Source organism: Anser anser (assembly GCF_964211835.1).
Source record: "Anser anser genome assembly, chromosome: 22".
NCBI classification, from domain to species: Eukaryota; Metazoa; Chordata; class Aves; order Anseriformes; family Anatidae; genus Anser; species Anser anser.
Window position 1 is genome coordinate 2,418,646 of NC_139743.1, and position 20,805 is coordinate 2,439,450.

Sequence of the window (20,805 nt, forward strand, 5' to 3'; positions counted from 1 at the left end):
CTTTTGCACCTCGTGACTACGTCTGTCTACCCATAGCTGAACACATTCCTGAAACTAGATCCTAACCATTAAAATAACTGCCTCTTTAAAACACTAACTTCAGGTTTCAAATACCAGTTTCATCAGTATAATTCTTTTACTCAAAGTTTCCCTGTTCTGCAACAGATCAGATCTAAAGACACCACAATGACAGCATGCAAAGCTAAACTGAATCCAAAGAGTGGTTATGGCCTTGATGGTGGATGAGATTTGATACAACAAACAGGAAAGACATGACAAAACCACCACAAAGCAGCACACAAAGACAACATCCGTTCCTGCTATATGCACATACCTGTGGGGGACCTGGTGGGACTTTGTACTTTGACTTCTTCATCTGAACCAAAACCTAGGAACTGTTCATCCTGCAACAAAAAAGTAGATTGAAATTTGAAGATGTGGATATTAACATTTAAACAAACTTAACTATTATCAAGGCATGAAGAGATTCTAGAAGATTTTCTCTCCCCAAGTAACGTACTCACATTTGTTCTTCAAGCAAACAATTGCTAAAAAGGAAATACCACTTTTATTTTTATATATATAAATATATATGTATTTGTATACATAAACAAAACAGTTATAGTTTACACCTAGAGAACGATGAAAAGGAGTTATGGGGAAACAGAGGACAAGTATCTATGAAAACAATCCTTTAACGTACAAAATCTGCTGCTCATATCAAACCACCAAGAACAGATCACTCCATAGGCTAGTGTTCAAAATACCCTAAGGACCTACTTCAGCTAAACAAACAAAAAACCAGCACACATCTCCATGCTTATTTTTGTAGTACCGTTGTAGAATAACTTCTTCCAAACTCATTGAAGAGACCGGAGGCCCAGAAGCAGCCAAGGTCTCTAAGTAAGCCCAAGTGCTCTGGAGGTTCGGCAGGGCCTTTGCTCACTGCAGCCCTGTGCTGATGGCAGCCTCTCCCTGCAGGAGGCCTTGCCCCTGCTCCCACAGAGCCAACAGCAGTGCTCACAGCCTCTGCAAGGAAAGCGTACAGTTTTGGGGCCTCTTCCTTCTATTTTAAAGATTTTTTTTTTTTAACCTGACAGAGACGACAGAAATTTAGAAGACTCAGGAATAAAACCACTACAACAAGTGCTGTAAGAAGACAAGGTGCAGGTTATGGACAAAGTAACACTGACCTAAGGTGCAACACAACTAGGAAACAAACTTAGGCTATAAAACGTTGATTTTTGAAACGACGATTTATGAAATGACAACTTTTGATATAGCAATGCCAATCAATACTCCGATTTGACGTTAAGGGCGCTCTGTTCAGATTAAGCCATTTTTTCCAGGGAGCACGCAAAAGTGTAAATCCTCACGACAGGCCACCAAAATTTACGACAATCTGTTTTCACGCCGATCCAGGTTTCCTAATGCAGTTTCACCTCAAGCAATTACGTTCTCTGCTCTTAAATTTCCTCTCTACTTTGAGAACGGATACACCACTTGTTGCTTGCTTCTTTAAAGCACCGCACGCCCTGGCTGCGTGCTAGAAGGTAGCTTTCTGCTCTGCCGTGGAGGTGCCACAGCTCTGGCTGCACGTTCTCTGTAACACATTGCTGAGAACGGAGCCGGCTCGGAGCCGTGGGTAAAGGCTGCCAAGCGCATGCTCCACGCCGCACGCCCAGCACTGCGGAGCCGTCACGCCTGCACGCCGCTCCCCAGAGCACGTGGGCGCGCGGCGAGATGTAAACAGTGTGCGCGGGGCTGCTGCCGGGGAACGGGCCCTGGCACCGGCAGAGGGGATGCTGCTTGCCGAGACACCGGGCTGAAGTGTTCTCAGCACCGAGACAGAGAAGGCAGGCAGAAAAGCCACAAGCTACGTGTGCACAGAGAGGTTCAGAAGGGTACTGGGAACAGCCACTCACCCCGAGCGATTTTTTCCCCATTAGACTACCAAAAAGCGGTACCTGCAGCGTTTTCAAAGACACAACAACGTACGTATAGTGCATCTTAGGTATGGAGAAAGGCCAAATAACGCTTACTTTTGTGTATATGAGCACGCTTTCCCCCAGGAAAACAGAATTCAATGCCACAAGCAGGAGATTGTTAAAGCAACAGCCTCCTAAACAAGAGCTGTGAAAAATACCTCAACTCTAATTGCAGACGTCAGGACAGGGAGGTGCAGCACGGCAGTGCTGAGCTGCCTGAGAGCAGTGCTGTTCCAGCAGACCGAGCTGCAGATCTCTGAAATCCTGATTCAGTCCCTGCTCTCCATGCCACACTGTTCTCCCTTCAGAGCTCAGCCATCAGCATCCGGTTCCTGAACTTGCGATGGGTTTCATCTTCCTTCTTTTCTTCCTCTTACATCTGTTAAATTAACTGTTGCTCCCACTATGAAATCTTTATATTATTTCTTCCTTGTCCTCCTGTTTTTCAACAGATTACAAAAGCGATGCTCCATACTATCTGCAGCGCTCTTTCTGTCAACAAGTTCAAGCCAACATCACTGCTACATCATCCGCTCCCACCCCCAGCCAGCAACACTCGCTGTGCACCTACCTGACCTGCTCTGTATTTTATCTGTTTGCATCCTGCTCACCTGAAATCTTATCTGCCTCCTCAAGGACTAAGAAAGATACGCATTCGAGCTAGGGAGGACGTATGAGAAACACACAGACAGCTACAGGCTCTGCAGCAGAGAATGCTCTTCACAGGGGGACTGCTGAGCTAAATTGAATTAAAAAAATGAATCTCCTTGCTGAGAGGAAGGCTAACAATAACAATTAATCCTATAGACCACTTGGTGGAAAAGATAGCTATGATTTCTTTCCATAGAACAATTCAGTTTGAAGTCTCCCAGCTCCAATTAAACATCCCCCAACGCTTCATTCATTGGCTGCACAGGAATGGTGCTGAGCAACGGGCAGCTCGCAGCTGTGGTTCCAGATCCACAGTGCTGCAGGGTGGAAAGCACACCTCTGCAGAACCAGACCCCTCACCACTACAATTCCAACCTAGTCAGCAAAGGCAGAAGGTATGCTCTAATCACATTTCCAACAGACCATTTAAAATACACGATACAATATATACATGTATATATATATTTTTTTTCCCCAGAAGAGTAACAGATGCAAAGACTTTGCAAGACTGAATTAGAGCCTATCACTGCTGAGAGAGGCAAGTTTAATTTAAACTAAAATAATACCTCACTCCAAAACCAGTTAGTGGCACTTGACCTCCGTGTGTATGACACATTTGCTGTTGGTGAACTATTGCAAACCTCAGGCAGCAAAGACAGAGATGCCTCTAACATTAGATGCAGTCTCTAGACACTTAAAACTTGCAGCTTTTAAAGAACAGTGAAAACCACATCATGATCATACACAAAACACTACTGAAACTTGAAAAAGCCGTTATATAAAACCAGCTTTAATGAAGACATGTATGACCCTGCCTGTTAAGGAGCACTGAGGGACACAGCTCCTAGCACTGAAGGCAACCCCTCTGCTTAAGGTTTCTGTACACTAAAAGCATAGGGAAAAGTCTGTCTTCAGGTCTCATCGTAGCCCATTTTGCATGACAATTAGCGATACCAGTAAACACGGCCGCGTAAGCTGAGCTTTCTTCCTAACAAAATGTGGAAAAAATAAATAAATGAAGATGATGAGCAAAAACCAGATCTGGGTGGTAGCACTAGAACCCTGACATGGGAAGAAAGTTTGTCACCACCTTACATTACACAAAACTTTTACAAGCTTGCAATTAAAAATAACCTAACAATAACAAAGTTGCAGAGGTGTTGATTACCAGCAGTTAAACCTCAGAACAGAAAACAAGTCTGCAGTTAAAGTGGTGAGATGGCAGCTGGATGTTCAAAGGTAAGAGCAGGGCAGGACAGAGATGTGTTTCACAGTAACGGCTCTGTCCAGGACAAAACACTGCGACTGAAGACAGACAAGAGCTCACAACGCGCTCTCCAAATACTCCAGCCACCCCTCCACCTCACTGCCAGCTTAACGAAAAGAACCAGGCACTTGATCACAACCCCTCAGAAGTTCGGCCAGATGCGCTGCCCTGCTGCCCGGCCCAGCTCAGGGTTTCCCCACACCTGCACAGTGAGGAAAGCAGCAAAGAGGAACCGCGCACAACTCCTGCACTTCCGCAGAACGAATCCCCAATCCTGCTGTCCCCCAGAAGTGGATCACACAAGGTTTCACACAAACTACCACCCCTGCCCAAGCTGTCACCAACCCAACTACGAAAGAGACAATTTCTCTACAAATATTTGGAGGCTGGGGTCATGAAGCAAGTAAGACAGAAGAGCTGTCCAACAGTCCTGAACTGTACCTGCCTCTAAGTTGCTGTAGCTACTATGAATGCCTTTTAAAAAAATAATAAAAATCTGGGATCCTATTATTTTGTCTGAGGCTATTAAATGAGTGTGCTCTATTTTTGACAGTTGTATGCCCTAACCCACACGTGGAACCTGCGTTATCCTCAAACTGATCACTGCTGTGGGTCCCCTCCAACTCTGGCTATCCCATGACTCTGCCTGCTAACTTACTTTTCCAATGGGATAGATAAACAGATAGATAAATAAATGGATTAAAAAAATAATCCTTTGGCTTCATTTACAACCAGAAGCAGCAAGACCTGTACGTCATTCAGGTTTGTTCCGTGATGTTCCTGCCTGTATCGCTGACCTCAGCACAGCAATTCTCACAGCCTAGGACGATGGCCTTGTAACTTCGCAGAACGAGAAGTGATTGAGAAGGCCACGAAACACCAGCATGCACGTGCAAGGCTAAGTCGCCCAGTCAGAAGTCAAAATTCACTTCTGAGGCAAATAAAGCAGGAACGGTTACTCCAGTTTTTCAGAAGTCGCTATCAAGCATGACAGATGGAGAGTGATTAAAAACCATCATGGTTTTGAACATGACCTCATTTACCTGAGAAAGAATAATGCAACACCAAAAGGTCACTCGGGATTATAAATAAAGGGAGGAGGAAAGGCTCGCCTCTCGGGCAAGGCACAAAACCTCGCTGAGCAGCCAGGGGCGATCTCTTGGCGGTCAGCAGAGCTCCCACGTCCATCCCCGCTCAAACATCGAGCCACCCAGACCAGCGAGCAGACGAACAAAGGCTTTTCTTGAAGTCATCTAGTTACTGCAAGAACAGAAAACTCCCAAGCAAATCTCTATCTGAGCACAATCTACCACAACACTCTTGAGTGAAATTACTTTCCAAAGAATTTCTGATTAAAGGTCTCAGGGGAAAGTCCAGCCCCAGATGCCCAAGTGTCCTGAAGGTGCTGGTGTCCCGATGTGTCTGACTAACAGCCTGACCCAAAGCACTATGGACTCGTAACGCTGCAGAGGACCGTCACCAAAGCTGTCAGAAACTCCACGAACAGCAGTGCAGCTGACCCAAACGGCTCTCACAAAGGTTTATTTAATTTTAAAGCAGTTATTTGAACAATGTTTTCCTCCTCTTCCCATTCACCCTTTTGATTTTGGCCCCAGTTATGCAGCACCTCAGCTTCTTGGAAAGAGAAGAGCTGGTTTTAGGAGACCACTCAGGAGCCTGCTCGGTCACTACAGCACAACACCTACCGGGCTGCTCTGGGAGGAACGAGCATCCTTGGAGGTCAGCAGACTGCAGCCCCTGGGACAAGCACCGGAGGTGGAGGCACTCGGAGCTTTAGTCGGAGGCGGAACCCTCTGGTAACTCAGGGAGAGGCTTCACCAGCGATTACTGGCGGTGCAGCGTCACTACCAGACAGCACGATATTTGGGTTCAGTGCTATCTACTTGCTAGGCTGAGGGCCCAGCTGCCTTTCGTTCTTTAACTAATTCCACATCTGGAAGCTCTGCCTGGGAATGATGTGGGAGCTAAGCTGGGACCTTGCCTCAGAACAGCACCGATGCAGCTACACCTGCCCTGAACGCGAGGTAAAACGCTTGACTGTGTTCCAGACCAGAACAGGGAAGAGCTGTGCTGCACACCGTGCTACTGGGCGGCAGCGGTGCCCTCAGCAGAACGGCAGCTCCCCCGTCCCCAGCCCATGGCTGATTGCAGAAGCATGGGGCTCAAGCGCCGAGCACCCCACTCTAACAGTGCTAAGGAGCGCACGATCAGTACCGCCAGCATGCTAGAAGGAAACTAAGAATATCCAGAGTTAGGGGGTAACGATACAGCTCGCCTCTTGCTATCTAGCCAGAACTGCAAGCAGCAGAGAGGACGAACTTACACCAGCCCACAAACGAAACATAAGTAGACCACGTATTCCACAGTCACGGCTCCATCAGCTCAGGCTATCCTCTACGCCCAATACTCCATATGAACAATTCTCATTTCCAGTTTCACAACAGGAACGCGTTTCAAAGCGCCTGAGAAATGCTCTTGTTTTGCTTGCAGTGAGCTTCCAGTACCACTACCACCACCGAGGGTCAGACAGACCATTGCCTAGAAAAATCTACCTTACACTCAGCGAGAGAAAAGTGAGACCAAAGCCTCCCGGACCACATCTAACAGAGCACTGGCAACACGCCGCTTTTGGCAAGCTACATCCCTTCCTCTCTCTTGGTTCCACAATGAACATTTAGAAAGCAATGCTTCAGCTGAACTTGGACAACTGAGAGAAGGAATTCTCGAGCTTGTTGTTGAATAGAAGCAGACATAACTCACCACGCTGCCCAGACACCAAGGCAGGAGGCTGAGGTACTCGGGATTACTGCTGCACACACAGAGCTGTGCTCCAGGTGCTGCACCCATCCACATACACCAATAGCTTCAACAACAGCAAACGCATCTTTTACTTCTGAAGAAGCGCGTGCCACCCAGCAAAGCATGGAAGTATTATTCAAGTATTTCAAAGGCTGGGCTATGTTTCTGAGCTTGTTGCAGTGGAAAAAAGTTTAGCCTTCCGTGATTCCTTTTGCGGCATCTCTAACTTGATGCCTAAGGACTCACTCACTGCTGCGCACAGGGCTGACCTGGGGGCTGAACCATAACGAACTTCAGTGCTGACAGTAAAACGCAGGAACGGAAAAGCCTCAGAGGCTTATGCAGCACGGCCACCTAGCTCAAAGCATGTACCTGCCCAAGAAGCATCCCACTTTCACAATCTGCAAGAACACACGTCCTTCACTAGCATCACTCTCAGTGGCCCCCAGTGCTGAACAGAGAAGCGAGGTGTAGCATCTCACCGGCGAGTCCCTTTGCCTGCCCTTTCCCAACCAATCCTTGGCCTAAAGAGGAGATCAGGATGCCTTCCAGTAGGTGCCACATGCATTTTACTCGGGTGCTCTCTAAGACAGGTCAAGAAGAGAAAGCAAACTCCTCTGCTGAAGTGGGAAACTTTTGCTGGTTTGCAACCAGAACCAAGAAAACCAAGTCCCTTAATTGCAGAATCATTAGGGTTGGAAAAGCCCTCCAGGATCACCTGGTCCAACCACCCCCTACCACCACTGTCACCACCAAGCCATGTCCCCAGGCACCACGTCCAACCTCTCCTCGAACACCCCCACGGACAGTGACTCCACCACTCCCTGGGCAGCCCGTCCCCATGCCCGACTGCTCCTCCTCAGCAGAAACGTCTCCTCATTTCCAACCTGAACCTCCCCTCCCTCCAACGTTTCTGTTGATTGAAACAACGCACAACTGAAACCTGACCAAAATGCCTCCCTGCCTCTCAGGACAAGGCAGTTTCTTGCCTCACACACGACAGTGCCTTTTTCCATGGAATTCTTGCTGCTCGAAAGCTGTACAAACAGCAAGCTTTGACATCACAACTGCAAAACTTGCGGTGGGCACGTTCCCTCGCGTGTGGGCACAGCAGAGGAGCACCTGCCCGCTTGTGGAAGCCAGCAGCACTGCCTCCCGCGCACCGAACAGCTCAGGAGGACGCAGCCTCGCCAGGGAAGAACTTCAAAGCCAGTTAAGCAAGCTGAAAGATGAACAACTGACTCAGAGACACCCAGACTTTTTTTTTTCCATTTCCTCCACATCTGATACAGTAAAATCTATAGTACGGCACTCCTATTACAATAAAAAATAATAATAATAAAAAAAGGCAGTGCAACATAATCCTGCAAGGATCTGCCCTGTGAATTTTCCGGTCAAAGGAACTGCGACGTCCAAAAGCCCCTGGAGCAAAGGGGTCGGTGTGCGTTGCTGCTCCGTCTGAGGCTGCCTTACCTGCCGCCGCGAGGAGTGACACCACCTTTATTAAAAGCAGCTTCTCATGGGGAAACCCAAATTCCCCTTCTCCAAAAAACTGCACAAAACCAATACTCTGAGAGTTATGAGTACTTGGTAACGCTGACTGAATTTGGGAAACAGGATGGCTAAAATGTGTGCTCTTATTTTCACACTTCTGACAATGACTTCCTAACTCTTCAGAAAGGAAAGCAAGCACCGAGGAACCCGGCATCCCTCAGGCTACATCTGTACAATCTTCATCCCGTGTCTTTTGTTTCACATCAACAGCTAGGAACTGTTATTCCTCCATACATACCGATGATGTTACCAGTAACAGGCTGCACTCCACACTTTCGCTCACAGCTCAAACACCCAGGCAGTTTTGCAGTGACCATTCAACATTAAGTTAGGAAAGAAAATTTCGAGGCAGACAGAATTTTAATGCCCACGTGAAAAATAACTAATCTGTACTCTCAGCTCCGGCGTAACTGAGGCAGAGAGAAGCCACTCCTCCCAACACGTGGAACTGGTGTGGTTTCAAAACAAGGCAGCCATCGGTGAACATCTAAGACCAACACTGACTTCATAAAAGATTATGGTCCATGTATAATCACAGCAGTGCTACTAGGAACACTGTCAGGGCTGCTGTATTGCACTTCAGACCTCAAGGCTCTGCAGCTCAGTGCTGACTTCTGAACTGGCGCAGGTTTATGAAGGGAAGTGTCACTGCACACCTGACAGCCGACAGCGTTTATGAGCCAAAGCTCCAATGAGACTTCCGGGACGGGGAGGGAGCTCTAAAATGACAGACGCAGCAGACAGACAACAACTGCACAACCTTCCCTCGTCACAAATTCTACACGACAAGTCAAGAAAACACCATCAAATTCCCCTTATCACTTGGGTGTCATTCCCATCACGCAGAAGGATAACGCTCTACGAATGCTGCTGTTTTCAACCAGTTACAGTTTAACTAAGCAAAAAATCCCCCCTGCCGACTCCGGCTATGCCAAAGTCAAACACCGTAATGCTGCTCCCTTAAAGCTAGCTGGTTTCAAGATAACTCAGTGAAAAACTGAACTAAAACAGAAGTATTCGTACAAAATCATCAAAAATCTGGGGGATATGCAGTGACATCCCCAAATTCAGATACTTCTATATTAGAAATAAAGTCCACTACGTTCTACAAAATGTCCAAGGAGACAAGAGAAAGACTGAGTAAAATACTTGCTCGACTTCTACTTTTTTGTTATATCACACCAAATTTTTCCGTTAATGCATGATTTCAGCAGATACGCAGGACCAGAACGCAACATGCCACTCGGAAAAAAACCAACCACCCCAAAACATGACAGAAGATATATGTAAAATACAACACAGCTTCCTCCACGTTACGTTGGCTGCCATGAGTTACTAAACCCAAATTATTCATCAGGACTTTACTCCTGCTGCAGAATGCAACCTCAGATGAAGACTGTGACTGGCGAGCTCAGGGAAGACCCTCACCTCGCGGAGGTAAGCGGTGCAGTCATTAGGCAGCTCCCGAAGGGACACGACAAGTGGCAGTAAGTAGGGAACTGCTGGAAGTGCCCTATTAGGAGACAGCTGTGTCCGAAGTCAGGGACCATGCAGGCACCAGACCTCCACCATTTCAACATAAACATGCAGCCACCCTCTCCTCAGAGACTACAGGTGGCACCCGCACACGTAGTCCCTAGCTGTACAACAGCTCTTTGCACATCCCCTGCTCCTACCGCTTCGGAAACTTGTGCTGCAGGAGAGGAGAGCTTGTCCGAGGTCTTTTGGTGACCAGCAATGGTGCTGCAATCTTCACTGTGACTCCAACCCACATAGTCAACAGCTAAGAGAACTAGGTCTTTCACAGCTAAATACTTTGTTTCTAGAGCATCAGAGAAGGAAAGAAACATCCTCGTATCCGCAATGAGAAAAATGAGCCAACTAGACAAACCAAGCTGCAAGACACCCCAAATGCTCAAGAGCACCTGCTCCTGCTCCATCCCAACACTAGAAAACCACAACTTCGCAGCAGGAAAAAGAATGCTGGGTCTACTCCTTCCCTGCTCACGAGTGGTGAGATGAACATCAACCTACAGACAACAAGCCACAGATTTTATTTTCCACTGTATATAATATTTGACAGGTTTTAATAGCTAAATAGAAAACCTAAAAAAAAAAATCTTAGGATCCAAGAGACATTTTCTTCATTAGCTGCTAGTGCCAAGAACGTATTTAAGCTATTTTGAAGCAAAGATGCCCTAAACGTGAAACTGACACAGATTTTTCAAAGATGCCTTAGACTTCTAAGATGCAAAGGTATGCTTTAAGGCAAACGCAGTGGGAGTAACAAAAAAAAAAAAAAAAAAAGAAAATAATAATCTGGTGTCATCTAAAAAAAAGGAAAGAAAAGAAACAACAGGTTGCTGACCTCACCCCCCCCCCCCCCCAAAAAAAAAAAAGACAAAAACAACCTGTTCAAGTTGTTAACTCTGTGGTGGTCAGATAGGTTAGCCAGATTTCAGTCATTGTTGCCACTGAACTAACACTCACGAGACACTAACTTCTTTCAAATGGACACAGATAAATTCCATTCAACCCGGTCTATTATAAGCAGAGAAGTTTACAAATACAGTAAACAGCTACCTTTAAGGTGTTTGTATTAAATACAATGGATGCTAGCAGGCAGTCCGAGTTAAAGCTACAATCGCTGCGTTTACTAGGTTAGCAGCGTTTCCAGATCAGCTCTAAGTTTGTAAATCCAGCCCCCTCCAAGCATCGCTGCCGCTGGACCAGCAACTCTGCAGCTCAGAGCTGCTTTAGTTCAGCTGAGCTCCGCTTCACGTTACCTACCAAAAACCACCGAAAACAAGCCCAGAAGTAAACCATATTCTTGTACGTGCTTTAATAGCGTCCAATATTATCAGCAATGAAAAAGCAAGACAACTGCTTTTTAAAAGGGCAAAAGGTACACAAAACACAGATTTGAACGCTCTGCACCTGACAGTCTGCCTTTAAACCAGAGACAGAACGAGCCTTTCAAAAACAAAACCCCACTCCCTTTACAAAGGAGCTGGAGAATCTTCCTGCCAGAGCAAGGACACAGCTAGCGAGCGATGCAAAACACGAAGCACGGGCAAAGAACGCTGCAGCGCGCAGTAGGTAACACAGCCCCATCATGTCTTCCCTGCTCTGTCAGTAGGTGGGCTGTTGTTACTCTTGCTCTGGCTGCCTTAGAAAGGCTTAAAAAACGAAGGCAGGAAGAAGAACAGCTCAGAAAAAAAAAAAAAAAAACAAAAACCGAAAACCCAAAAACCCAAAGCACCGCCACCACAAAACGCGCGGCTCCTTCTCGCAGCCGAGCTGCTCTCCCCCAGCCCTGCTGCCCGGAGCCTGCCTCCGCCGCCAGGTGCGGCCGGGGGCGGCGAGGAGGAGCGCGGGGAGGGCCCGCGCCCGCGGCACCGGCAGCGGGGCTCCCGGGAGGGGCCGGCTGGCGACATCTCGCCTCTCCGCCTGGGCCCAGCGCCTGCCCCCGGTCCCGACGGCTGCCGCCCACCCGGGCCCCCCCGGCTCCGTCCGCTGCCGCTGGAGGCCGGGGCGCGCCCGGCAGGCGGAGCCCCCGGAGCATCCTTCCGGGGGGGCGCCGCAGGTGCCGCGCGACACCCGGGGCCCCGGGCGCCGCTCGCCGAGGCCGGGCCCGCCTCGCCCCCGCCCCGCCGCCGGTCCCGGGAGCGCCCCTCGCCCCCTCACCCGCCTCGGGCGGCCGCCGGCGCTCGGCCCCCTCCCGGCCTCGGCGCCCGGCGCAGGCGAGGCGGCGGCGGCAGGCGGATAATGGAGGCGGCGGCGGCGGCGGGGAGGACACCGGCGGCAAGTCGCGTGCGCGGGGAGGGACCGCGCGGCGCGGAGGCGGAGGGCGGCCGGCACCCACCCACCCCCCGCCCGCCCGCCCGCCGCGCGCGGCTCCCCGCGGCGCCCCCCGCCGCCGCCCCCGGCGGGCACACGGCGGCGGCCGGGCGCGCCCTTTGTGCGGCGCGGAGGGGAGCGGCGCGGAGCCGAGCGGAGCGGTAGGTGTGTCCGGCGGGGGCCGCGCGGGCAGGGGGTGTGCCCCCGCCGGGGCGGAGCGGGGATGTGGCGGAGCGGGACCCGCGCTCCGGGCCGCGCCGCGCCCTCCCTCCCGCCGGCCCCGCTCACCTCTCCGCTGCCCGCCTCGGCCCCGCAGGCCGCGCGGAACCGCCGCAGGTTGATGCCGATGGCGGCCGAGACCTGGAGCGCCGCGTCGAAGCCGGGTCCCACCCCGGCCGCGGGGCCCCCGGAGCCGCCGGAGCCCGGCGCTGCCCCGCCTCCCCCGCTTCCCGCCGCCCCGCCGGAGCACGGGCCGCCGCGCTCCCCGTCGCCCGCCGCCGCCGCCGCCGCCGGCTCGGCGGCTCGCAGGCTGCGCACGGCCGGCACCCGCAGCCGGGACCCCCCCAGCCCCCGGCGGCCCCAGCCGCCGCTGCCGGGCCGGGCAGGGAAGCGCCACCGACCGCTGTGCGCCATCTTTACTGTGAGGCGACGAGCCAGAGAGCGGGGCCGGGCCGCGCCCCGCGCCCTGCATAGCGCTCCGCCGGCCCGCGCGGGGCCTGCATAACGGCGCCGCGCATGCAGGTTGCGGGGCTCCGCCGCGCCGCCGCCCCGGCACGCGCCTAAGCCATGCGCGGCCGGCGCCGGCCCGGCATAACGCCGGGCGGTATGCAGGGTCCCGGGCGCGGCCCCCAGCGCGGCCCCCCGCCCTGCATAGCGCAGCGCCCGCCGCGGCCGCCCGCCGTGACGCGCGGCGCCATCCAGCCGCGGGGCTCCGCGCGCGCAGGCCCCGGAACGCGGCTGCCGCGAGGGGCGGCCGCAGGCGGGCCGCAAACCCCGGGCGGCGATGCCGAGCCAGGGCGCGGGCCGCCGGCGCCCGGGACCGCGCATGGGGCATACGCGAGGCGTACGGCGCCCCGCGAGCCCCCTGCATAGCGCCGGGCCGCATGCGGGGCGCGGGGCCGCCCCGGGGCCGAGCGAGGGCGAGGCGCGGGCGGGAGCCCCGCGGAGCGGCGGGCCCGGGGGCACGGCCCGGCCGGGGGGGGGGCGGGGGGGGGCGGCGGCGCCCGGCTCACCGCCCGCGGCCGGCCCCGGGCTGCGGGCCCCGGCCCTCGAGGGGCGCCCCCGGCCCCCCCCGGCCCCGCGCCGCAGGTAGGTGCGAGCAGGCCCGGCCCGGCCCCGAGCCCCGCGCGGCGCCTACCTCCTGCCGCCGCCCCGCTCCCGGGTCCCCGCGGCGGTGGCAGCGGGCGGGCGGCTCCCCGCGGTCACCTCCCCGGTGTGCCGCGCTGCAAAGCGGGGTCGAGCGGCTGCTTTGTTCCCCCGGGGAAACGACGCCGCGGACACCGAGCGTCAGTCGTTACAAACCCCTGCGAAATACCTGCTGCCTTTAAGGCTCCGTTGTCAGCCGAAGGAAGAGAAGGTCTTGGGAGGAGAGGAATCGCAGGCTGCTTGCAAATCACGAAAGCAAACAAACAATAGCTGCCACGCTAAAGAAAACAGAGAAGCTCCTCCAGCCCCTTTGGGTTGCAGACACAGTTTCTGTTTGTTTCGCACTTGGTGCACGGCTAGGGAGCTGCCGTGGGAGCACGAGCGGGGTGGTTTCTCATTAGGACTTCCAGGGAGGAGAAAAAAACATCTATTAAAATAAGACAGGTTCTGTCTCTCTAGGGAGCGTGAAAGGGACTGGAGTGTTTCCAAGCCCTCTCATCCTTTACTAGTCAAGTGTGATCTGATGTTCCAAATGAAGCGAGTTTGACAGCCCCTGCAGCCCGGCACTGGTGTGCAAGCTGCAGCACAGGGCCCACTCATGTCAAATTCGGCCTGCGTGTGAGTGCCTGCAAGCTGCAGAGAGCAGCACACATTGGGTAGGAACATGTGGCACAGGCAGGCCAGGCTTTGAGTGGGGTAGGATCTTGCAGACTTGCTTTCAGGTAGGCTCCTTTATGCTGGGGCCTGAAACCTGCGGATCACAGTCATGCTTTTAATCCCACATTTAACTGGTCACTCAGTAGTGAGTGTGCTACAGCCCCCACCGAGAGGCCCAACAGGTTCCCCTTACAGCTCTCTGATGGGCGATGGGTTGTGGGGATAGGAAATGCGGAATTACCAGTGATAGACAGGTCACAGGGCTGTCATTCAGAGGCAGAAGAAATGAGGCCCCTCGTGCACATTAATCGCGCGCTATCTGTGTAACAGGCTCCTTGTACACGTCAGACCCATCGCGTACAGCCCCATTGGGGATTCACCACATTTCCCTGCAACGTACCTGGACACTGAGAGCAGAGCAGTGGGGGACAGGAGGCAGGAGAGCTGTGTAGCCGCTCATGCCAGTGCCGTTCCTCCTGGAGAGGGCATTTCCCCAGCGGCCCAGCTCTGGGAATGCTGAGGGCCTAGAAGAGCCTGCAGCTGTGTGGGTCCCCCAACCAGCAGGCATGTGCTAGCTGCACTCAGCGTGAAGAGATGTGCATGCAATCCTCCAGTCAGCGCCGGAAGGAGAGACAGAGACCTTCCTGAGTGCCTGTGGACAGCCACGCTTCTGTGTCTTACTTGAAGCAGAGTAGTCAACTCTAGAACACATAAGACCCACTAGAACGTGCATAGGTATTGCTGAGCAGGGAGAAGACATCCCTGCTCACGCATGTGCTCACTGTTTAGCCAGGGCATCAGGCTTCAGCCCTCTCTAAGAGTGTCACCTCGTGAGGTAAGTGAAAAACAGTAAAGTACTTAGCAGCAAAGGCAGTAACAGGAGTGCCCAGCAATTCCCAGCTACAAATCTGCTCTACCAGGCCCGTGGCTGCTTGGCTGTGCCAGGCATAAACATCTGTCTCCTAACAGGCACTTAGGGGAAAATGAAAGCACGGCAGGAAGCCTGGACAGGAGGTTGGAAGCCCAGCTCCTGCTGCACTTACCTATGGAAGCCCTCAAGTTCTTTTAGCCTTTGCTTCCTCATCTGTCACGTGGAGGTGACTGGTACCTTGGTCACAGGTGGTGAGGATTTCAGCCGTGAAGTGCCTGGCAAACATTGCATAAAAAGGGCTCAGAGTGTCTTAGACTCTAAGTGGAATAGGTCCTGTGCTGCCTCAGCTTGTGACCTGTGCTATGCAGCTGCTTGCCACACAGCTGGCTGGCTCAAAGCTATCTCAAACGCCTCTGTCTCCTGCCAATGCATCTTTTTTGTCAGCAGTGAGAACTGCGGCCCTTCTGACGGGGAGGCATGCTCTCTGCAGGCCCCCCTGTGCTGCCTTGTACCACTCTGGGTCAAGACTCGAGTGGGGAGCAGCGGGAAGCAGTGGGAGGTCCTCCACATCCTCCCTTCAGACAGCAGCACCCAGGCTGGTGCAGTTACCTGCTCTGTGATGAATTCTACCTGCCAGACCGCCGGGCTGTCAGATGGGACACAGACAGGCACGTGCACTCTGCCGCTGGCACCCTGTCACCAGCACAGAGCAGGACTGAGGCTGCCTGTGGCAGCAGTGCTGCACATCAGCACGTCCCTCCAAGGCTCTCGTGTTCCCTTTCCTCAGGGCACTCCCCCAGCCGCTGAGTTGGGGTCCCATCTTTGCAAGTGCTGTGTGCTGGGAGTCTTGCTGGGATGCCAAGCAGACAGTGGCATCTGAAATCTGTGTTCCCACAGTCAGCAGGAGCACAGGCACGGTACCACTCAAAGTCAGTTACTTGCTAGTTCTGGAAAATAACCAAAGTGGCAGTTGCACCTTTCCAGTGCGCTGCTTGCTGTCTGTCACTGCTTCCCATGCTGCCTCTGATAACCTTCCTTCCTCTGACCAAAAGCGAAGCGTCTAGTCCCACCTGCACTGCCTGTACAGAGAGCCCAAGAGACCACGTGAGGCTTCTTACTGGCCTGAAGTATTGGGAGAATCGTCTCTGTTGCAGACAGAAAAGTAAACTCTGTACTGCTTGTAGTCTCCCCAGTGCTGCGAGAGTCACAAGGGGCGGCCAGGCTGGAGGGCTGAGGTTCATCAAGGAGCTGAACACAAGGCCCAGAGCATCAAAGGACCAGCTGGCAACAGTCCCAGGGAAGGCAAAGACAGTATCAACAAGCAGCAATATTGACTGAAGACCATTTTCTAAGACAGTAAAGACAATAAAAACAGTTAAGCCCCATTCAGACGAGACTGCCAGCTTCAGAGACCTCCTTTTACAAATTATTTTCTGAAAACATTGAGAGAAGGGGACTGTGTCGCAATGCAGTTAAACTTACCAAGTTGCTATACATAGTTCTACAGAAGTTGTTTGAAAATGAGCACGTTTGTGAACATCTGGACAGCTCACACTTTCAGCCAGTTGTAAGCTAAGACAACATGTACAGTCTGCTTACCTTTGAAGGCTTCCACACGTTTCACCACAAACCAGAACTATGCAAAACAATGCGACAGACCACATGATATATACAGTGCCAAGACATCTTTTGATACCTTAAAATACTATGATTTCTTTTAGGTTCCCACTATCGGATGTTACATATATTCAGAAACAAGCATAAGCATTTGTATGGTCAGTTTGAAATTGCTTCTCTCCAGACTTCCATAACACTGTAGCTCGTCACACAGAAGTTAGCCAAAGAACCAAAGAACTAGTACAGAAATAACGATGAACAGCAATGCTGACCAAAGCCAGCTTTAATACTGTTTCATGTTTTGAGGAAGGGGCAGAGGAAGGTGAGTCACATTACCAGCACGTGCTGATGTGCAAAGGGGGCTGCCCTTCAGGCAGCTACGCGTTAGAGAAGCTGTTCACCACTGGTGACGTTGCCAGATCAGAGACAGGCTCACATCCCAACCACCACAAAAAGACCACAACAATTCTACATCAGCTCCTGGCTTTATTTATGTAGATGCTCTAACAGGCTCAGGGCCACAGCAGTAAACAGCATTACTGAGGATGAGTCTTCAGACGTTGTATCCAATCAGGCCGCGTTTGCCTATGATCTCACCAATGTAAAACCACATCAGCACCTCTGTGGCCACCAAACCGTTCCTCAGTGCTTCCTGAAAGAAAAAAAAACACAACACAATTCAGAACATGTGCTCCTGCAACAGCTGCCTTTCTTGCTCCTATAACCAAACTCCATGCATGACTAGCAAAGTGGTCATCCAATTCACAAGACGACAGTTTAAGCAAAAAGCAGATGCGCAAGTTAGTGTTTATGATGTTCACCCACACCTCAACAGGCCACATTGTTACAAGGGTTCTAAAACGGTAAATATAGCTTCAGTTGGCATTCATGGTTTTTTGGAGCCCTTTAAGAAGGTAATTTCTAAAACTGTATCTGCAGGAAACAATTTAATTTCAAGGCCAAGCAATGTATTGGACTGATGACACATCTCTCTCTGTCCAGCTTTTGCTAGACACAGCTGTTACCTACAGATCTGTCACCTCACTCTCTTCACTTGAACAGATAATGAAGGGCCCAGGAGGGATGACAGAACAGCTGTGGTCCAGGTGTGGAAGAGTTGAGACAAAGCTCATATATTATAACACTTCCAACTTTTGACTCATAAATTCCTTGAACTTCAAGTCTTACTGACAGCAGCTCAGTCGTTTTTATGGCACGAGCAAAGCACATCAAGCTAGCATGCCAGTAGTGAAGCCAGGTCCTGGAAAATACTGCTCTGTGCGCTGAATATCTATGGCTCACAGACTACCATTGTCAGAGTCTGAAGAGGCAGCGGAACTGTTCTATCCCTCAGCTTACCCAGAAAAAAAAAGATAAATTTTTGTATATGTAATTTTTTTTGGAAGTCTGGTACCAAACAAGATTAATCTTCAAAGTATCTGCTGTCATGCCAGCCCAGGTGACTGGGTTCAGAAACCTGACTTCAACACACAGCGATTCCTATGGGGAACAGTATCACAAAGACAGAAAGCTGGGAGGTTTGCAAAGAACACCCCTGTACGTTCCTTTCCTAGCAAGTAAATACTGACCTCAGCTGTGCTACCTGCTTCCTCTGTAATAGCATCATTCTTCACCCCCTTTCCAATTAATCTGCATGGAAGGACACTGTGAGACAATAAACACTTGACAAGAAGTGTACTCAACAGCTATGGACTGACTGCTACATGCTGGTTGCCCAGACAAGAGCTCAGTACAATCGAAAGAAGACGCTCATATGCAAGACAAGGTAACTTAAATATAGTTGAATTTACAGGGCTCTGGAGAGGAATACCAGAAATTCATCGGGCGCAAGTCCAGTCTTAATTGTGGGTGTGGAATAAGCTTCCTCCTGGCCAAATGAAGCCTAGGTACATAACACTACACAAACACTTGCCAGGGCCTTTTCATCTTCTTCAGGCTCATTCATTACTCATGTCTTCAGGGGTGGGCTGGTGCGCCAGACGGATGGCTGATCTCACATTGTGCTATTTGGGCATGGGTGCAGCGACACCCAGCACTGCCTCTGAGCAAGCCATAGATTTTATTGATACACCAAATGTATCTGTGAATCGCATGTGTGAGTTTTAAAGACGGTATCATAGTACTGGACATGACTCCTACACGTGGTCCCTCACAGACAAGGCTGACAACAGAAATCCTCTGTTCAGATGAGATCATTTAGCAAGCTGAATTCCACAAAGGCAGCAGGAGGAGGAGACAGCAAGCTTGTCTGATCAAACTTCGCTGCAGGGAACAGGTAAAAAGGGGCAGAAAAGCCTCAGAAAAAAATCAGAGCACTGAGGCAACGGGATGCCTCTTTAGAAGGACTGGGGAGAAACAAAGGGAAAGGTCCGTGGATACGTGGTTGAGAGAAGAAAAAGAGTATGTCAAGATGTGCAGCAGAGGGCCCAATTTAACAGCAGAAACTGACACAAGGAAAATAAGCTGAGAAGGAGAATACGATAAAATAGTTGCAATGAATAACACAAGCCTTAATGTGCTAGAGAGATCCCAAGCATTATCAAGAACCTCAGCCACAGCAGCAGGGATTCTCCAGTGATGGCAAATTTACTTTGGCTATCTGACTTGTTCCCTCTTGCCCCCAAGTTACCCCACTGATCAGATTTTAATACCTATTAAAGATCTGTTTTTGGTTTGGGGAGCACGTGACAGATAAAAACACCTGCACAGCCAAAACGCAGGGTTTTGTTTCAGCTAACAGACTGGAAAGACCCAAATGCAGTCTCAGCTCCCTGGTGGACACACAGGCACTTAGACAGGGCCTTAGTGTGCTTGTAGCGTGCTAGAAACAGACAGCAGCCTGTCTCAGACTGCAGCGCACGAGGACTAACGAGATAAGCAGAACTAGAGGTTGTCCAGCTGGAGCAGGAACTCCTCAAGGATAGCACGAGCCATACACATTAAAGCTCACCTCTCCATAAATTACTAGCCATAAAATACCATCTTTGTAGGCAACATCCCAAGGCAGGCGCTGTCTTTGCCTGTAATTTAAGCCTAACCAGAATTGTTCAGAACAGACAGATCCTAAGCCTCACCATAATGTAATGCTCTGGAAGTTAAATACAGCTTGAAACGCTCTTAACAGATACCAGAGAGAAGAAAATGGATAAAGAGTTTAACGCCTTACTGTTCACAATACTAGCCACGTAACAGCAATTAACAGACTCAAGGGTCACACGCAGATACACCAGTGACAGAAAGACAGCAGTAGATGCAAACCACGAAGATCAACCTCTGGCTCTGCAAGGGCACACGAAGGAAATTCCCAGGCTGCGAGCTGCCCGTGTCTGACTGAACGAGTACAGCGCCAGGAACAGCCCCGGTTAGGTCTGGGCCGGGTACGCCTGGCGAGAGCCGCCTGTATCCCTGACGAGAGCCGGTTATGTGGCTGACGAGAGCCGCCTGTATCCCTGACGAGAGCCGGTTATGTGGCTGACGAGAGCCGCCTGTATCCCTGACGAGAGCCGGTTATGTGGCTGACGAGAGCCGCTTGTATCCCTGACGAGAGCCGCCCGTATGCCCGACAAGCAGCACGCCGCGCACCCGCTCCCTTGTCCCGCGGTTACCTTGACGGTGAGCTGCGCCAGGCGGCCGGACTGGAAGCTCCTGACCAGGGCCTTCATGCTGTCGATGGCCTTCGGGATCTCTCCGGGGGTCGGCGGCGCGAGCTCGACCTTGGCGTAGTACCAGAACGTGGCCAGGCGAGGCTTCGAGTACGCCACGGCAGCTGGGGGGAGGCCGGGCAGGACGGGCGGCGTGAGGCGCGGCCCCCCGGCCCCCCGCCGGCCCCGGCCCCGGCCCCCGCCCGCCGCCCCCCACCCCGGCCGCCCCCGTCCCCCCGCCCCGCCCCGCCCCGCCCGGCCTCACCGCTGAGGAGCTGCGGGCCGCGGGCCGCCAGGCGCTGCCCGAGCCGCTGCGCCGCCTGCGCCATGCCTCAAAGTCACCCCGCCGCAGGGTCCCGCCGCGCCTGCGCACCAGCGCCTCGCAGGCGCCCGCCGCGGGCAGCCCGCGCGGCGGCCCCAGGACCCCGCACCACGTGCGCGGGGCGGGGCCGGGCGCGGCGCGTCCCGGGGACCCCGGTTCGAGACCGCGGCGGGCCCGGCCCCGTCCCGTCC

At 52.3% G+C, this 20,805-nt stretch overlaps 2 protein-coding genes across 5 annotated transcripts in view; both read right to left on the reverse strand.

Annotated features, from left to right (window-relative positions):
* The window catches only part of KMT2A (lysine methyltransferase 2A), a 50,648-nt gene extending 37,879 nt beyond the window's left edge, over window positions 1-12,769 (reverse strand). For all 3 annotated transcript variants that reach the window (XM_083808264.1, XM_083808265.1, XM_083808263.1), the window contains exons 1-2: window positions 12,409-12,769; window positions 335-404 (exon numbers count right to left, since the gene is read on the reverse strand). In XM_083808264.1, coding sequence (XP_083664390.1) covers window positions 335-404; window positions 12,409-12,753 — 415 coding nt within the window. In that variant the 5' untranslated portion in view covers window positions 12,754-12,769. The remainder of the gene's footprint in view (window positions 1-334; window positions 405-12,408) is intronic.
* A 4,327-nt stretch (window positions 12,770-17,096) lies between these two features.
* Window positions 17,097-20,717, reverse strand: ATP5MG (ATP synthase membrane subunit g). Of its 2 annotated transcripts, none has more exons than XM_083808298.1 (3): window positions 20,558-20,717; window positions 20,257-20,417; window positions 17,097-17,282 (listed from the first exon to the last, which is right to left on the reverse strand). In XM_083808298.1, the coding sequence occupies exons 1-3, from the start codon at window positions 20,619-20,621 to the stop codon at window positions 17,184-17,186; spliced, it is 324 nt and encodes a 107-aa protein (XP_083664424.1). In that variant the 5' UTR covers window positions 20,622-20,717; the 3' UTR covers window positions 17,097-17,183. The 2 variants fall into 2 exon arrangements, with proteins under 2 accessions (XP_083664424.1, XP_083664423.1); XM_083808297.1 differs by lacking the exon at window positions 17,097-17,282 and adding an exon at window positions 19,789-20,048 and having other exon boundaries at window positions 20,181-20,417.
* Between the last annotated feature and the right edge of the window lie 88 nt (window positions 20,718-20,805).

Coding starts and splice junctions, on each gene's coding strand:
- ATP5MG (XM_083808297.1), bottom strand. CDS start 20,621: ATGGCGCAGGCGGCGCAGCGGCTCGGGCAGCGCCTGGCGGCCCGCGGC. Junction 20,418..20,557: donor CGGCCCGCAGCTCCTCAGCG/GTGAGGCCGGGC, acceptor GCCTCCCCCCAG/CTGCCGTGGCGTACTCGAAG. Junction 20,049..20,180: donor GGCTCTCGTCAGGGATACAA/GCGGCTCTCGTC, acceptor TCAGGGATACAG/GCGGCTCTCGCCAGGCGTAC.